This window comes from Hyla sarda, chromosome 7 (assembly GCF_029499605.1).
Source record: "Hyla sarda isolate aHylSar1 chromosome 7, aHylSar1.hap1, whole genome shotgun sequence".
Taxonomy (NCBI): Eukaryota; Metazoa; Chordata; class Amphibia; order Anura; family Hylidae; genus Hyla; species Hyla sarda.
In genome coordinates this window covers 188,129,607-188,147,231 of record NC_079195.1, presented here as the reverse complement: position 1 = coordinate 188,147,231, position 17,625 = coordinate 188,129,607, and the positions used below count along the sequence as shown (strand labels likewise).

Genomic DNA, 17,625 nt, shown 5'->3' with positions numbered 1-17,625 from the left:
ACAGGTGCTGTTAGGGGGGGACTCAATTATTAGGGAGACAAGGTAATCTGTTACAAAGATCGCAATAGATGAACAGTGTGTTGTCTTCCTGGCGGTCAAGTTCAGCACATTGCGGATCCGGTTGACAGATTACTAGGAAGAAGCTGGAGTAGACCCAGAGAAGATGGTGCACATTAGCACCAATGACAAAGTAAGAGATAGGTGGAGTGTCCTTAACCCTTTAAGGACTCAGGGTTTTTCCGTTTTTGCACTTTCGTTTTTCCTGAAACAGAAAAAAATCATTGTGCAACAAAATTGAAGAAAAAAACGCCATTTGGTAAATTTTGGGGGCTTCCGTTTCTACGCAGTACATTTTTCGGTAAAAATGACACCTTCTCATAATTCTGTAGGTCCATAAAATTAAAATGATACCATACTTATATAGGTTTGATTTTGTTGTACTTCTGGAAAAAATCATAACTACATGCACGAAAATTTATATGTTTAAAATTGTCATCTTCTGACCCCTATAACTTTTTTATTTTTCCGCATACGGGACAGTATTTGGACTAATTTTTTGCGCCATGATCTGAAGATTTTATTGGTACCCTTTTTATATTGATCGGACTTTTTGATAGCTTTTTATACATTTTTTCATAATATAAAAAGTGACCAAAAATACGCTATTTTGGACTTTTGAATTTTTTTGCGTGTACGCCATTGACCCTGCGGTTTAATTAATGATATAAGGGGTGTGATTTTTTAGCAATAACACTGCACACACTGATCTTTTATTTTTTTACATTTTTTTTTTCCGATTTTTTTAAATTTATTTATGTAACACAGTGTAGAAAGCTATTAGTTTATAAGCAATGATTCTCTACAATCATCCAGCAGAAAGTTGTCATTTAGGAATCTCTGCTAATTTTCGACCAGCAGGGCACTTTTTTTGTAAGTTTCTAAAAAAAAAAAGTGCTTTGAATTATCAGAGACATATGAAACCCCGAAAAAAAAAAAACTAGAGGGTAACTGCAACACATTGTGTCACAGGCACATCCAGCACTGACAGGGGTTAAAGCTTAAAAGTTACATGGAAAAAAAAAAACAAAAAAAAAAGAGAAAAATATTTATATATATATTTTCGGTTTGATTTTTAATTAAACGTCTGCATTTCCTAAAGTGTACACATAAAACAGTCACACAAAAAACAAAGTGTGTGTGTTTCCATAATTTTCTACATCACTAACACGGCAGAACAATCTGTACAACAACACAGTAGAGAGGAAAGAAAACAAAACAAAAACAAAATAAAAGAATAAAAAAATTGCTGGGATTTTTTTTTTAAATAATAAAAAAATAAAAATTTGATTTTATCCTTTAAAATGTATAGCGGAGGTGGTGAAACAAATGTACTAGGCAAAAGAAGCAGCATAAAACCTTACATACACATAATGCATCCCCAATCGTTTTGTAAAGCGGTTTTCACCCCGGACTTAATCATTGTTATCCCATAGGATAACATTGATGAATGATTCTGCCGCTTGAATGCTCATGCCTGGATCTCAGGCACTGAGCAGTCATTTAGCAATCGGACTCGCAGGAGGCAGGTAGGGACCCTCCTGGTGCCTTCCAGCTGTTCGGGATGCCACGATTTGGCTGCGTCGGTCCCAAACAGCCCACTGAGCTAACCAGCAGTACTTTACTTTCACTTTAGACACGGTGACCAAGGGCGCCTAAAGGGTTAATAGAGCACGGCAATGCGATCAGTGCTGTGCTCTATTAGCCACAGCGCCATGTGTCCTTAAGAGGTTAAAAATTATATGGGACATAGGCAGTAAGATAAAGGCAAGGACCTCCAAGGTAATATTGTAATGCCCGCATATTTGTCTTTTGTATTTCTTGCATTGGTGCCTGTTCAGACATGCTGTTTATGTCTGACCAGTTTCTTTGTGTATTCTCTCTGGTTAAGGAAGAATTAATGCTATTAATGCTGTCAGCCTATGGGATCCTGGGTTGGGTGTTTTTACTCCAGCTCTCCTTCATCCAAGTGCTGGTAATTTTCATTTAGCTTCTGAGTCTGTTTGTGTCTGTGTGTGTTCACTTCACACTATGTCTGTCTAAGCACATGTCCTGAGTTTTGACCATGGTTATCTACTGTACCGAGCTTGGTGTATGTTAGTCTTGTATCTTTATCCATGTCCCTCCATGTTGTGGAATTTTGACTTTGTGGATGTTTTGGACCTTGACCTATATTCCTCCATGTTGGAATTTGGCTTTTGAAGTTTATCTTGTTTCTGTGTAGTGTGAATAGTGTTCTAGTAATCCTGACCTTTATGGTGTCTGACATCAGTAAACCTGTTCAACCCCTGCAAATTCTGGTTCTGTTTTGCTGTATTACTATTGTCCTGTTATTCAGCCTTGTTCATATTCATTGGTTTGTGTTTACCCCTTGTGTTCTTGACATGTACCCCGAAATTGTACAGTTTGTTTATTATTTTTGACTCTGACGCCCTAGCACATAATACAGTGTAGGGATTGTCTTCATGGTTGTCGATCTGTCACTTAGGGCAGATAGACAATAGGAAGGGACAGGGGTTGAGGGTTAGTTTAGGGCCTCACTTACTCCCTGCCCCTTCATGACACAATATTTTCTGAAATACTACCTGTACCACATGCCACACCTGAGAGGCAGCGGGAGATTAGTTTCTCAGAAACTGGTGTAGGAAGTAGGGCTTTGGGTTTATGGAGAACAAGAATGACTTTTCTGTGGGATACAGGCTCTACAGTAGGGACAGGCTGCATCTCAATGGGAAGGGTACAGCTGTGCATGGGGAGAAGATGGACGGAAGGTTGGAGGAGTGTTTAAAATAGGGACTTTGAGTCAACAGTAAATTTAACCGTAGTGACCAGTGTCAAGCAGCTGCAGTCAAGACTAATAAAATCATAGGGTGCATCAAAAGGGGCATAGATGCACGCGACAAGGAAAATTCTACTACTGTACAAATCACTAGTCAGACCACACATAGAATACTGTGTACAGTACTGAGCACTAATGTACAAGAAAGATATAAAGGAGCTGGAGAGGGTTCAGGGGCTAAAGGGGAATGGGAGGACTACAGAACCTTGAAAGATTATCAGAATTAGGGTTATTTAGTTTAGAAAAAAGACAACTTAGGGGCGACCTAATAACTATGTATAAATATACCAGGGGGCAGGACAGAGATCTCTCCCATATTTATACCCAGGACTGTATCTATAAAAAGGGGCATCCTCTACGTCTCGAGGAAAGAAGGTTTCTACACCAGCACAGACGGGGGTTCTTTACTGTAAGAGCAGTGAGAACTCTGCCAGAGTAAGTGGTCATGGTGACCTCAATAAAAGAATTTAAAAGGGGCCTGGATGCATTTCTGGAGAGTAATAGGTTATGAGAACGTTATAGGTTATCGTCACTAGATTTACAGGGACAGAATTCTGGTAGCCATATTTGGAGTCAGGAAGGATTTTTTCCCCTGTCATGGCCCAATTGGTATCAGCCTCATGAGGCAAAATTTCCACTTGTTTTTTTTTTCTGGGCCGATAAAATGCAAGAAAAAATGCCAGAAAAAACGCTATGCCACAGCATTTTATGCACATGGCGTTTTTTTCTGGCATTTTTGCCTTTGAGTGTAAATTGCATTTTTGGCCACTTGCTGTATGGATGCAGTACGGGTGGAAAAATTTGTATTTAACGAAATTTATATTTTTCATAGCAAAATTTTTATACATTTTTAAACAGGTACAAATTTATGTGGGCCGACAGGGACCTAAGGTAGCCGACAATAATTTTTCTTTAGAAAGGGGCCATTTAAATGTAAAAATAATATATTTTTTATAAATAATTTTGTTATCTTAACTTTTTATCAGTAATCTATTTTAATAATGGATTTAATAAAGTGTGTGCGTTTTTAACTTTTTAAACTTTTTTTTCTTTATTTTTTACATTTTTTTAGGTAGTACTATTACTCCCAGCATGGAATAGACTGTTCCATGATGGGAGTAGTAGTACCTGTACTAATAGACAGATCGCCCCAGGTGTCACTTCTGACACTCGATGGGATCGTCCTTTATATTGCAGAGATGGAGAGCGGCTTTCTCCTGCACTCACATCTCTGCTCTGTACTCCGGGCTTGCCAGTGATGTGAATAGAAATTCACATCACTGATTCATATTTTCGGCCCAGAGTGGTGATTGGCCGGATGTTGGCAGCTCTCAGCGGGAAATATGAATCAGTGATGTGAATTTATATTCACATCATTGGCTGGCCCGGAGTACAGAGCAGAGATGTGAGTGCAGAAGAAAGCCGCTCCGCATCTCAGAAGGATGATGGACGACCACAGTGGGTGTCAGGAGTGACACCTGCTGTGATCTGTCCTTAACTGCAATTACTACTTCTCCCAATATGGAGCACACTCTACTTCATGCTGGGAGCTGTAGCACCTGCATTAATAGATCGCAGCCGGTGTCACTTCTGGCACCTGTTGCGATCTGTCTCAATGCAGGTACTACAGCTCCCAGCATGTAGCAGAGTGTGCTCCATGTTGGGAGCAGTAGTACCTGCAGTTAAGGACAGATCACAGCAGGTGTCACTCCTGATCGTCCTGTATAATGTATAGATGCGGGCGGCACACCCGCTCTTCTCTGGGGAGAGGAGAGGAGAAGCGGCCGTGCCGCCGGCTTCTGTAGATTATATACCAGGATCACAATGGGTGTCAGAAGTGACACCCGGGTGATCTGTCTATTAGAACAGGTACTACTACTCCCATCATGAAACAACTGTTCCATGCTGGGAGTAGTAGTACTACCTAAAAAAAATGAAAAAAATAAAGAAAAAAGTAAAAAAAACACACACTTTATTAAACACATTATTAAAATACATTACTAACAAAAAGATTAACAAAATTAATTATATAAAATATATTATATTTACATTTAAATGGCCCCTTTCTACATTTTATTATTGCCGGCTACATTTTTGGTTCCTTGATCGCCCACATAAATTAATCCCTGTTTAAAAATTAATAAAAATTTTGTTATCAAAAATTTTAATTTCATTAAATACAATTTTTCCATCCCTACTGTATCTTTTATTGTTTTTTTACATTTTTTATGGTACCCTACGAAATTTTATTAAAAAAAGGTATCTCCATCCCTTTTTTGGATTGCTAAAGTCCAAAAAAGAATAAAAACCGCCTGCAAAAACACCAAATTTAAAACTCACATGGCGTTTTCAGTGAAAAAAACACCATAGGTTCAACATGCTGTGATTTTGAAAAACTGCCAAGGTGCTTAACCCCTACAGGACCCATGACGTAATGGTACGTCATGAGTCCGCTCCCGTTCTATAACGCGGGGCCATGGCGTGGCCCCGCATCATAGTGGGTCAGGCCCAGCCTCTAACACAGCCGTGACACGTGGCTAATAGCGCGCGGCATTGATCGCGGTGCCGCGTGCTATTAACCCTTTAGACGCAGCGTTCAACTTTGCCGGTTAGCTCAGGGGGCTGTTTGGGATGTCTGCAGCGAAATTGCGGCATCCCAAACAGCTGAGACACAGCAGGAGGGTCCCTTACTTTGCCTCCTGTTGTCCGATCGCCGAATGACTGCTCAGTGCCTGAGATCCAGGCATGAGCAGTCAAGCGGCAGAATCATCGATCAATAGTTTCCTATGAGAAACCATTGATCAATGTAAAAGATCAGTGTGTGCAGTGTTGTAGGTCCCTATGGGAGCTATAACATTGTTTAAAAAAAAAAAGTGGAAAAAAATAAGTGAATAAAGATCATCTAACCCCTTCCCTAATAAAAGTTTGAATCACCCCCCTTTTCCCATTTAAAAAAAACTGTGTAAATAAAAATAAACATATGTGGTATCGTCGTGTGCGGAAATCTCAAAATTATAAAAATATATCATTAATTAAACCGCACGGTCAATGGCATACGCGCAAAAAAATTTCAAATTCCAAAATAGTGTATTTTTGGTCACTTTTTATGTCATGAAAAAATTAATGAAAAGCGATCAATTAGTCCGATCAAAGAAAAATGGTACCACTAAAATCTTCAGATGATGGCGCAAAAAATGAGCCCTCATACCAGCCCATATGTGGAAAAATAAAAAAGTTATAGGGGTCAGAAGATGACAATTTTAAACGTATAAATTTTCCTGCATGTACATATGATTTTTTTCCAGAAGTACGACAAAATAAAACCTATATAAGTTGGGTATCATTTTAATCGTATGGACCTACAGAATAAAGAAAAGGTGTCATTTTTACCGAAAAATTTACTGTGTAGAAACGTAAGCCCCCAAAATTTACAAAATGGCGGGGTTTTTTTTTTCTTCCGTTTCGTGGTAGATTTTTGGGTAAAATGACTGACGTCATTATAAAGTAGAATTGGTGGCGCAAAAAATAAGCCATCAAATGGATTTTAAGGTGCAAAATTGAAAGAGTTATGATTTTTTATAGGTAAGGAGGAAAGAACGAAAATGCAAAAACAGAAAAACCCCGGGTCCTTAAGAGGTTAAAAACACCAAAAGTATTAAAGAAACACCAAACAGAAAAACGCAAAGTGGATATGAAATTTTGCGGGTTTTTTTATTGACTTGCAGCTAACATCTGTCCGCAGAGGTCCGTTTTGGCGTTTTTTTGGGCACAAGTGAAACACTAGCCTGAGGGCTTTTTTACCTTCCCCTTGATCAACTCAGTAAAGACACAATAGGGATAAAGGTTGAACTTGATGGACCCTGGTCTTATAAGAACTATGGGGGGAAATTTATCAATGGTGGTGTAGGCAAACTTTTTTTACACCTATAATTTGTGTGGTGGAAAATGTGTACGTGTGCAGAATTTATTAAATGGTGTAGGGCATGTGAAAAATATGGTGCTGGTACATATTTTTTTACTACAATACACTAGTTTGTATGGTGCCTCCTGCAACTTTTTAACCCGTATGCGACAAAATGTGAAAGTATTTATGCATCCTGCCCTTAGCCAATTTTTAAGATAAGTCTGGTCCTGTGTAGGTTTGGGACAAATTCAGGGTACTGAGACAAATTCTGCAACAAATCGCTTACGATTAATCTATTACCATTGCTGTAAATATACTATAAATCTGTGTATAATAACACACCTTGATTTCTTGTGTAAACCAAAAATCTGTTTTTTCATTTTTATAATACAGGTGCACAAATACAGTCATGTCCACTAGGATACGCAGGTAATATTAACAAGAGTTTTGTTACGCCGAGCGCTCCGGGTCCCCGCTCCTCCCCGGAGCGCTCGCTTCACTCCCTCCGCTGCAGCGCTCCGGTCACGTCCTCTGACCCGGGGCGCTGCGATCCCGCTGCCAGCCGGGATGCGATTCGCGATGCGGGTAGCGCCCGCTCGCGATGCGCACCCCGGCTCCCCTACCTGACTCGCTCCCCGTCTGTTCTGTCCCGGCGCGCGCGGCCCCGCTCCCTAGGGCGCGCGCGCGCCGGGTCTCTGCGATTTAAAGGGTCACTGCGCCGCTGATTGGCGCAGTGGTTCCAATTAGGGTTTTCACCTGTGCACTTCCCTATATTACCTCACTTCCCTTGCACTCCCTTGCCGGATCTTGTTGCCTTAGTGCCAGTGAAAGCGTTCCTTGTGTGTTCCTTGCCTGTGTTTCCAGACCTTCTGCCGTTGCCCCTGACTACGATCCTTGCTGCCTGCCCTGACCTTCTGCTACGTCCGACCTTGCTTCTGCCTACTCCCTTGTACCGCGCCTATCTTCAGCAGCCAGAGAGGTGAGCCGTTGCTAGTGGATACGACCTGGTCACTACCGCCGCAGCAAGACCATCCCGCTTTGCGGCGGGCTCTGGTGAAAACCAGTAGTGGCTTAGAACCGGTCCACTAGCACGGTCCACGCCAATCCCTCTCTGGCACAGAGGGTCCACTACCTGCCAGCCGGCATCGTGACAGTAGATCCGGCCATGGATCCCGCTGAAGTTCCTCTGCCAGTTGTCGCTGACCTCACCACGGTGGTCGCCCAGCAGTCACAACAGATAGCGCAACAAGGCCAACAGCTGTCTCAACTGACCGTTATGCTACAACAGTTGCTACCACAGCTTCAGCAGTCATCTCCTCCGCCAGCTCCTGCACCTCCTCCGCAGCGAGTGGCCGCTCCTGGGATACGCTTATCCTTGCCGGATAAATTTGATGGGGACTCTAAGTTTTGCCGTGGCTTTCTTTCCCAATGTTCCCTGCATCTGGAGATGATGTCGGACCTGTTTCCCACTGAAAGGTCTAAGGTGGCTTTCGTAGTCAGTCTTCTGTCCAGAAAAGCCCTGTCATGGGCCACACCGCTCTGGGACCGCAATGACCCCGTCACTGCCTCTGTACACTCCTTCTTCTCGGAAATCCGAAGTGTCTTTGAGGAACCTGCCCGAGCCTCTTCTGCTGAGACTGCCCTGTTGAACCTGGTCCAGGGTAATTCTTCCGTTGGCGAGTATGCCGTACAATTCCGTACACTTGCTTCAGAATTGTCCTGGAATAATGAGGCCCTCTGCGCGACCTTCAAAAAAGGCCTATCCAGCAACATTAAAGATGTTCTGGCCGCACGAGAAATTCCTGCTAATCTACATGAACTTATTCACCTAGCCACTCGCATTGACATGCGTTTTTCTGAAAGGCGTCAGGAACTCCGCCAAGATATGGACTCTGTTCGCACGAGGCGTTTCGTCTCCTCGGCTCCTCTCTCCTCTGGTCCCCTGCAATCTGTTCCTGTGCCTCCCGCCGTGGAGGCTATGCAGGTCGACCGGTCTCGCCTGACACCTCAAGAGAGGACACGACGCCGTATGGAGAACCTCTGCCTGTACTGTGCTAGTACCGAACACTTCCTGAGGGATTGTCCTATCCGTCCTCCCCGCCTGGAAAGACGTACGCTGACTCCGCACAAAGGTGAGACAGTCCTTGATGTCTACTCTGCTTCTCCACGTCTTACTGTGCCTGTGCGGATGTCTGCCTCTGCCTTCTCCTTCTCTACAGTGGCCTTCTTGGACTCTGGATCTGCAGGAAATTTTATTTTGGCCTCTCTCGTCAACAGGTTCAACATCCCGGTGACCAGTCTCGCCAGACCCCTCTACATCAATTGTGTAAATAATGAAAGATTGGACTGTACCATACGTTTCCGCACGGAGCCCCTTCTTATGAGCATCGGATCTCATCATGAGAGGATTGAACTTTTGGTCCTCCCCAATTGCACCTCGGAGATTCTCCTTGGACTTCCCTGGCTTCAACTTCATTCCCCAACCCTGGATTGGTCCACTGGGGAGATCAAGAGTTGGGGGTCCTCTTGTTCCAAGAACTGTCTAAAACCGGTTCCCAGTAACCCTTGCCGTAACTCTGTGGTTCCTCCAGTAACCGGTCTCCCTAAGGCCTATATGGACTTCGCGGATGTTTTCTGCAAAAAACAAGCTGAGACTCTACCTCCTCACAGGCCTTATGATTGCCCTATCGACCTCCTCCCGGGTACTACTCCACCCCGGGGCAGAATTTATCCTCTCTCTGCCCCAGAGACTCTTGCCATGTCCGAATACGTCCAGGAGAATCTAAAAAAGGGCTTTATCCGTAAATCCTCCTCTCCTGCCGGAGCCGGATTTTTCTTTGTGTCCAAAAAAGATGGCTCCCTACGTCCTTGCATTGACTACCGCGGTCTTAATAAAATCACGGTTAAGAACCGCTACCCCTTACCCCTCATCTCTGAACTCTTTGATCGCCTCCAAGGTGCCCACATCTTCACTAAATTGGACTTAAGAGGCGCCTATAACCTCATCCGCATCAGAGAGGGGGACGAGTGGAAAACGGCATTTAACACCAGAGATGGACACTTTGAGTATCTGGTCATGCCCTTTGGACTGTGCAATGCCCCTGCCGTCTTCCAAGACTTTGTCAATGAAATTTTTCGTGATCTGTTATACTCCTGTGTTGTTGTATATCTGGACGATATCCTAATTTTTTCTGCCAATCTAGAAGAACACCGCCAGCATGTCCGTATGGTTCTTCAGAGACTTCGTGACAACCAACTCTATGCCAAAATTGAGAAATGTCTGTTTGAATGCCAATCTCTTCCTTTTCTAGGATATTTGGTCTCTGGCCAGGGACTACAGATGGATCCAGACAAACTCTCTGCCGTCTTAGATTGGCCACGCCCCTCCGGACTCCGTGCTATCCAACGCTTTTTGGGGTTCGCCAATTATTACAGGCAATTTATTCCACATTTTTCTACCATTGTGGCTCCTATCGTGGCTTTAACCAAAAAAAATGCTGATCCCAAGTCCTGGCCTCCTCAAGCAGAAGACTCCTTTAAACGACTCAAGTCTGCCTTTTCTTCGGCTCCCGTGCTCTCCAGACCTGACCCTTCCAAACCCTTCCTATTGGAGGTTGATGCCTCCTCAGTGGGAGCTGGAGCTGTTCTTCTACAAAAAAATTCTTCCGGGCATGCTGTCACTTGTGGTTTTTTCTCTAGGACCTTCTCTCCAGCGGAGAGGAACTACTCCATCGGGGATCGAGAGCTTCTAGCCATTAAATTAGCACTTGAGGAATGGAGGCATCTGCTGGAGGGATCAAGATTTCCTGTTATTATCTACACCGACCACAAGAACCTCTCCTACCTCCAGTCTGCCCAACGGCTGAATCCTCGCCAGGCCCGGTGGTCTCTGTTCTTTGCCCGATTTAATTTTGAGATTCACTTTCGTCCTGCCGATAAGAACATTAGGGCCGATGCTCTCTCTCGTTCCTCGGATGCCTCAGAAGTGGATCTCCCTCCGCAACACATCATTCCACCTGACTGCCTGATCTCCACTTCTCCTGCCTCCATCAGGCAGACTCCTCCAGGAAAGACCTTTGTTTCTCCACGCCAACGCCTCGGAATCCTCAAATGGGGTCACTCCTCCCATCTCGCAGGTCATGCGGGCATCAAGAAATCTGTGCAACTCATCTCCCGCTTCTATTGGTGGCCGACTCTGGAGACGGATGTTGGGGACTTTGTGCGAGCCTGCACTATCTGTGCCCGGGATAAGACTCCTCGCCAGAAGCCCGCTGGTTTTCTTCATCCTCTGCCTGTCCCCGAACAGCCTTGGTCTCTGATTGGTATGGATTTTATTACTGATTTACCCCCTTCCCGTGGCAACACCGTTATTTGGGTGGTCGTTGATCGATTCTCCAAAATGGCACATTTCATCCCTCTTCCTGGTCTTCCTTCTGCGCCTCAGTTGGCTAAACAATTTTTTGTACACATTTTTCGTCTTCACGGCTTGCCTACGCAGATTGTCTCGGATAGAGGGGTCCAATTCGTGTCTAAATTCTGGAGGGCTCTCTGTAAACAACTCAAGATTAAATTAAATTTTTCCTCTGCATATCATCCCCAGTCCAATGGACAAGTAGAAAGAATTAACCAGATCCTGGGTGATTATTTGCGACATTTTGTTTCCTCCCGCCAGGATGACTGGGCAGATCTCCTTCCATGGGCCGAATTCTCGTATAACTTCAGGGTCTCTGAATCTTCCTCCAAATCCCCATTTTTCGTGGTGTACGGCCGTCACCCTCTTCCCCCCCTCCCTACCCCCTTGCCCTCTGGTCTGCCCGCTGTGGATGAAATTTCTCGTGACCTTTCCATTATATGGAGAGAGACCCAAAATTCTCTCTTACAGGCTTCTTCACGCATGAAGAGGTTCGCGGATAAGAAAAGAAGAGCTCCCCCCGTTTTTTCCCCTGGAGACAAGGTATGGCTCTCCGCTAAATATGTCCGCTTCCGTGTTCCTAGCTACAAGTTGGGACCACGCTATCTTGGTCCTTTCAAAATTTTGTGTCAAATTAATCCTGTCTCTTATAAACTTCTTCTTCCTCCTTCTCTTCGTATCCCTAATGCCTTTCACGTCTCTCTTCTCAAACCACTCATCCTCAACCGTTTTTCTCCCAAATCTGTTCCTCCCACTCCTGTTTCCGGCTCCTCGGACGTCTTCTCGGTCAAGGAAATTTTGGCTGCCAAAAAGGTCAGAGGGAAAAATTTTTTTTTAGTAGACTGGGAGGGTTGTGGTCCTGAAGAGAGATCCTGGGAACCTGAGGACAACATCCTTGACAAAAGTCTGCTCCTCAGGTTCTCAGGCTCCAAGAAGAGGGGGAGACCCAAGGGGGGGGGGTACTGTTACGCCGAGCGCTCCGGGTCCCCGCTCCTCCCCGGAGCGCTCGCTTCACTCCCTCCGCTGCAGCGCTCCGGTCACGTCCTCTGACCCGGGGCGCTGCGATCCCGCTGCCAGCCGGGATGCGATTCGCGATGCGGGTAGCGCCCGCTCGCGATGCGCACCCCGGCTCCCCTACCTGACTCGCTCCCCGTCTGTTCTGTCCCGGCGCGCGCGGCCCCGCTCCCTAGGGCGCGCGCGCGCCGGGTCTCTGCGATTTAAAGGGCCACTGCGCCGCTGATTGGCGCAGTGGTTCCAATTAGGGTTTTCACCTGTGCACTTCCCTATATTACCTCACTTCCCTTGCACTCCCTTGCCGGATCTTGTTGCCTTAGTGCCAGTGAAAGCGTTCCTTGTGTGTTCCTTGCCTGTGTTTCCAGACCTTCTGCCGTTGCCCCTGACTACGATCCTTGCTGCCTGCCCTGACCTTCTGCTACGTCCGACCTTGCTTCTGCCTACTCCCTTGTACCGCGCCTATCTTCAGCAGCCAGAGAGGTGAGCCGTTGCTAGTGGATACGACCTGGTCACTACCGCCGCAGCAAGACCATCCCGCTTTGCGGCGGGCTCTGGTGAAAACCAGTAGTGGCTTAGAACCGGTCCACTAGCACGGTCCACGCCAATCCCTCTCTGGCACAGAGGGTCCACTACCTGCCAGCCGGCATCGTGACAAGTTTTAGCTAAAATTGTGGAATAAGCTAATCTGTAGTTAAATATTTATAGCAGAAGGTTCAGCTGGCTGGCACTACCTATATTATGAGTACATAGGATTCCTGGCGACTAACACGGGAGACCGGACAGGTCTTGTAGGTGGCGCTCTCTTCAAGAATAAATAGGTGCAGCAACAGTCCAATATGAAATAGGATAGAATATGAATGGCACTCACCATGTACTTCTTAAGACTTTATTAAATTTACGGGTGCAGGTACAAATAAAGCATCGTACCACTTCAGGCTTGGACACCAGTGTGCTCTGCTCAGTTAACAACTATTTTGCGCGTGGTCACGCTTCAAGAGACCCTCCCCTTCCTTTTCAGGTATCACACCTAAATACACCTTCATAGATGACGTCAGACGCGGGGCGGGGATTACAAGCAGATAGATAAAACATAAATAACAAACAAAGTTTCAAAACAATACAAATATTCCGAGAAGTATACCCATATCAATGCTGTCATTAAGAGCGGCTCCTTTCTGTGCGCTTGTTCTTAAAATCCAGCAGGCCTCAATCTCATGGAGGATTTTCATACTATCTCTCCCTTTCTGGCAGATTATTCTTTTTAACCCCATGAACTTCAATGCATAGTGTCTCATTATGTGCTGTTCTCATGTGCTGAATTATTTCTTGTGTTCTAGTTTAGTGTTTTCACCACAAGAGAGATTGAAATTTGTGTTAGAAACAATATATTAACTTACATAGAAAATAAAGGTTCAATCCCAAAATAAGACTATGTATGCACAAATATATTGCCTCTCTACACACAAATGCTTACAAACAGTGATGTAGCTAAATTGGATACCAAGGTATAAGTAGCACCCTGGCCATAGTGGGTGAAGGAGTCCAAAGGGTTCTCTGGAAGGTTCTGTCTATGATTGTGCACAGTTAAAGGGGTACTCTGCTGCTCAGCGTTTGGAACAAACTGTTCCGAACGCTGAAGCTGGAGCTGGGAGCTTGTGGCGTCATAGCCCGCCCCCTCATGATGTCACACCCTGCCCCCACAATGCAAGTCTATAGGAGGGGGCGTGATGGCTGTCAGACCCCCTCCCATAGACTTGCATTGTGGGGCAGGTCATGACATCATGAGGGGGCAGGGCGATGACATCACAAGCTCCCAGCGCCAGCTCCAGCGTTCGGAACAATTTGTTCCTAACGCTGAGCAGCAGAGTACCACTTTAAATAATGCATTTGGCCCACAGGTAAATATAACATTTATCTGTTAGATAAGGTAAAAAAAAAATCTTTCAACTAAAATCATATTGGAAATGTTTGTGTTTCTAAATATCACTTCTGCATCTTTGCTATCGTGCCCTCTGGTATTCTTTTTATTCCCTTTCAGAATGTCATCCTTACAGTATGTGTCCAGTGCTAGAAAGTAAGAGGGTGTACTAAGTGTGATGTGCTTTGGTTGTATGTGTATCCTGTTAAATGGGTTGTCCAGCAATATAAAACAAGTTAATTTCTTTCAAAAGCAGCACCTCACCTGTCTGCAGGTTGTTTGTGGTATTACAACTTGGTTCCTTTCATTTCAATTGAACTGAGCTGCAAAACAGCACCCAACCTGTGGACAAATGTGGTGCAGGTTTTTGAAGAAATCAGTTCAGTTTACCTAATGCTGGATAACCCCCTTAAGTAATACTGAAATTTCAGGGCATGTCATCAGTCAAGTGGCAATGATGTGGCCCTAGTGCCCTAGTGGGATACTGGCTACTGGTTTTGGTAGTGTTGCTGCATCCACTGGGTGGGGCTAGAGAGGTTATTGAGATATATATATATATATATATATATATATATATATATATATATATTCAATACATGTCTTGGCTTGGCACCATTCCAAGAGCAGTATGGTAGAGTCCATGGTGAGGTGTGGATAGGGGATAAGTTTCATATCCCGGAGTTCTCCTTTGAGAGTCAGAAGCACTCACAAGAGCCACGTGGGCCATTCAATAAGCAGATTGGCAGGTTGGCCAGGAGGTGGACCCCTAACTGATCTGGTATTGACAGCCTATCCCAAGGATAGGCGACAATATAAAAGTCTTTAAAGGGGTACTCCGCCCCTAGACATCTTATCTAGGGGCAGAGTACCTAGATGTCTGATCGTGGATGTCTGGCCACTGGGGACCCCCACGATATCCATGCTGCACCCAGTGTTCCTTTAGAGCATCAGATTCAGCGCCAGAGACTCGTGATGTCACAGGGGATAAGAGGCGGAGTACCCCTTTAATACCACTGTTGTCAGTCTGAAGCATGAGATTCAGTAGAGTTCAATAGTTATCAATGGATTCTCCTTGTGCTTCCAAAACAGTTTTAATAACCCAACAAGATAAAGTATTTCCTTTCAACTTCTACTATTATTATTTCAGTATTAGTTCCTTGCTGTGCTACATCGAAAGATCTGTCAAGTTCTACTTCACAGTGAGTACCGAGTACTTGTCTTATGCTTCCTTTATCATCATGATGGAAGTTGTCTATATCATTGTGGTCTAGTAGTATAACCTAAAGAAAGGTCCACCTCACATATAGCTGCAACACCAAAATTTGATTGTCACAGAGTCATATGGTGATAGAAGTATGGTTTAGTAGAACCAAACAAGAAGCAACGCAGACCCTTAAACATACTAGTTTTTGTGCATACTTTTTTAAAGTAGTAAAATAAAATAAAACCTACCTAAATTAGGTATCCTTGTAGAGGTATGGACCTACAGGATAAAGATAAGGTGTAATTTTTACTGGAAAGTGCACTTTGTAGAAATGGAAGGCCCCAAATTTACAAAATGGTGTTGTTGTTTTTTATTTCACCACACAAATAATGTTTAGTTTTTTTTCTGCAGATTTTGGTATAATGTCATTACAAAGTACAATTGGTGATGCAAAGAACAAGCCCCTGTATGCATCTGTAGGTGCAAAATGAAAGCATCATGATTTTTAGAAGGGGAGCAGGAAAAAACAAAAGTGCAAAAATGAAAATTGTCCTGGTCCTTAAAGGGGTACTACGTGGGAAAACATCTTATCCCCTATCCAAAGGATAGGGGAAAAGATGTCTGATCACAGGGGTCCTGGCTTTGGGGACCCCTGCGATCTTCGGGCTGGAAGCTTGGAGCTTCTGTGTTTGTGACGTCACGCACGCCCCCTCCATTCATGTCTATTGGAGGGGGCATGACGGCTACATACTATCCATAGACATGAATGGATGGGACATGGCGGCTGTGGTTGCCAGTCATCCAGCATGAAGCAGAGTTCGCTTCCTGCACTGGATAACTGGAGTGCCGCAGCAGAGATCACCGGGGTCCCGCCGCTGGAGACCACCGCGATCTCCGCTGCGGCACCCCAGTTATCTGCTGTACGGATCCCATATAAGATTTTTTCCGGTGGAGTACCTTTTAAGGCCAAAATGGGCTTTAACCTTAAGTGGTTATAGTAACATATATTTACTAATATTACCTTCTTCTGCTGTAGAATTTATTGTCCATCTGGATGTATGAGCAAAAATCTTTCTGTATGGGGAACAGAAATCTACACAGAGGTAAAACGATTTTATATTACTGTATTACAAATTGTCCTCCCTTATTCCTTTACATCAGGTTATTCAGGGGTGGGATATAAATGTGTAACAACTGGTTCCCTATTTGGCGTGACGGATTCCCGCAGTGTAGTGCATTGTGGAAAATTATTTACTCAAACTCAAATATACCAATTTCCAATTTTAAAAGTGCGATAGAAGTTTTTACCATGTGACTACAGCTCCCAGTATGAACATAGCTTGTTCGCGTTCGCCGCACCGTGCGAACATATACAATGTTCGATCCGCCGCCTATTCGTCATCATTAAGTAAACTTTGACCCTGTACCTCACAGGCCAATCAGCAGCAGACCCTCCCTCCCAGACCCTCCCACCTCTTGGACAAACTCCATTTTGGAATCAGTCTGAATCTGCATGGTTAGTGAGAAGAGGGATAGTGAACCTGCTCCTGATTTAATAGGGAAATCGATAGCTAGTTAGTTTATTCACGGTCCACTACAGTCTTGAAGGACTAATCTGATCTCTGCTGTAAGGACAGCACCCAAAAAAAGCCCTTTTTAGGGCTCAAACATCAGTCTACATTCCCCCCCCCCCCCCCCCCCCCCTGTGTAATCTAATTGCATTTGCCTGCCTAGCAGCGTGTGGCAGGCTCACAGTGTATATTGTGCCCACTTGCCCAGTGCCACCTCTCACTATAGCAGTAATATAGCAGTCAGTTTCTTTCACACACGTGTTTTGCACCACTGGTTGGGAACCACTGGTTTAAAGGGGTACTCCGGTGGAAAACTTTTTTTCTTTCAATCAACTACAGTCTTCAGTGTCCACTACAGTCCTGAAGGACTAATCTGATCTCTGCTGATCTCTGCATTTTTTTCCCCCCTCTGTAGTCTAATTGCATTTGCCTGCCTTCCAGCGTGTGTGTCAGGCTCACAGCTTATACTGTGCCCACTTGCCCAGTGCCACCACACATCTAGTGTCACAATAGCTTGCATTTAAAAAAAAAATAATTTGGACTGTGAAATAATAGTCAGTTTCCTTCACACAAGTGTGTTTCAGGGCCTGCAAGGCCACAGTGTCATACCAGTGCAACTCATATATGGTGTAACAGTAGTGTAAATTTAAAAAAAAAATACAATTTTGAATGCAATAGATTGAATAGCAGTTAGTTGTCTGCAAACG

At 44.5% G+C, this 17,625-nt stretch overlaps 1 protein-coding gene across 1 annotated transcript in view; it reads left to right on the top strand.

Annotated features, from left to right (window-relative positions):
- LOC130282106 (clotting factor C-like) overlaps positions 1-17,625 on the top strand; it is a 53,524-nt gene that overhangs the window by 8,147 nt on the left and 27,752 nt on the right. The window contains exons 3-5 of the mRNA XM_056530008.1: positions 7,194-7,229; positions 15,291-15,342; positions 16,384-16,450. Of these exons, the coding sequence (XP_056385983.1) occupies positions 7,194-7,229; positions 15,291-15,342; positions 16,384-16,450 (155 nt within the window). The remainder of the gene's footprint in view (positions 1-7,193; positions 7,230-15,290; positions 15,343-16,383; positions 16,451-17,625) is intronic.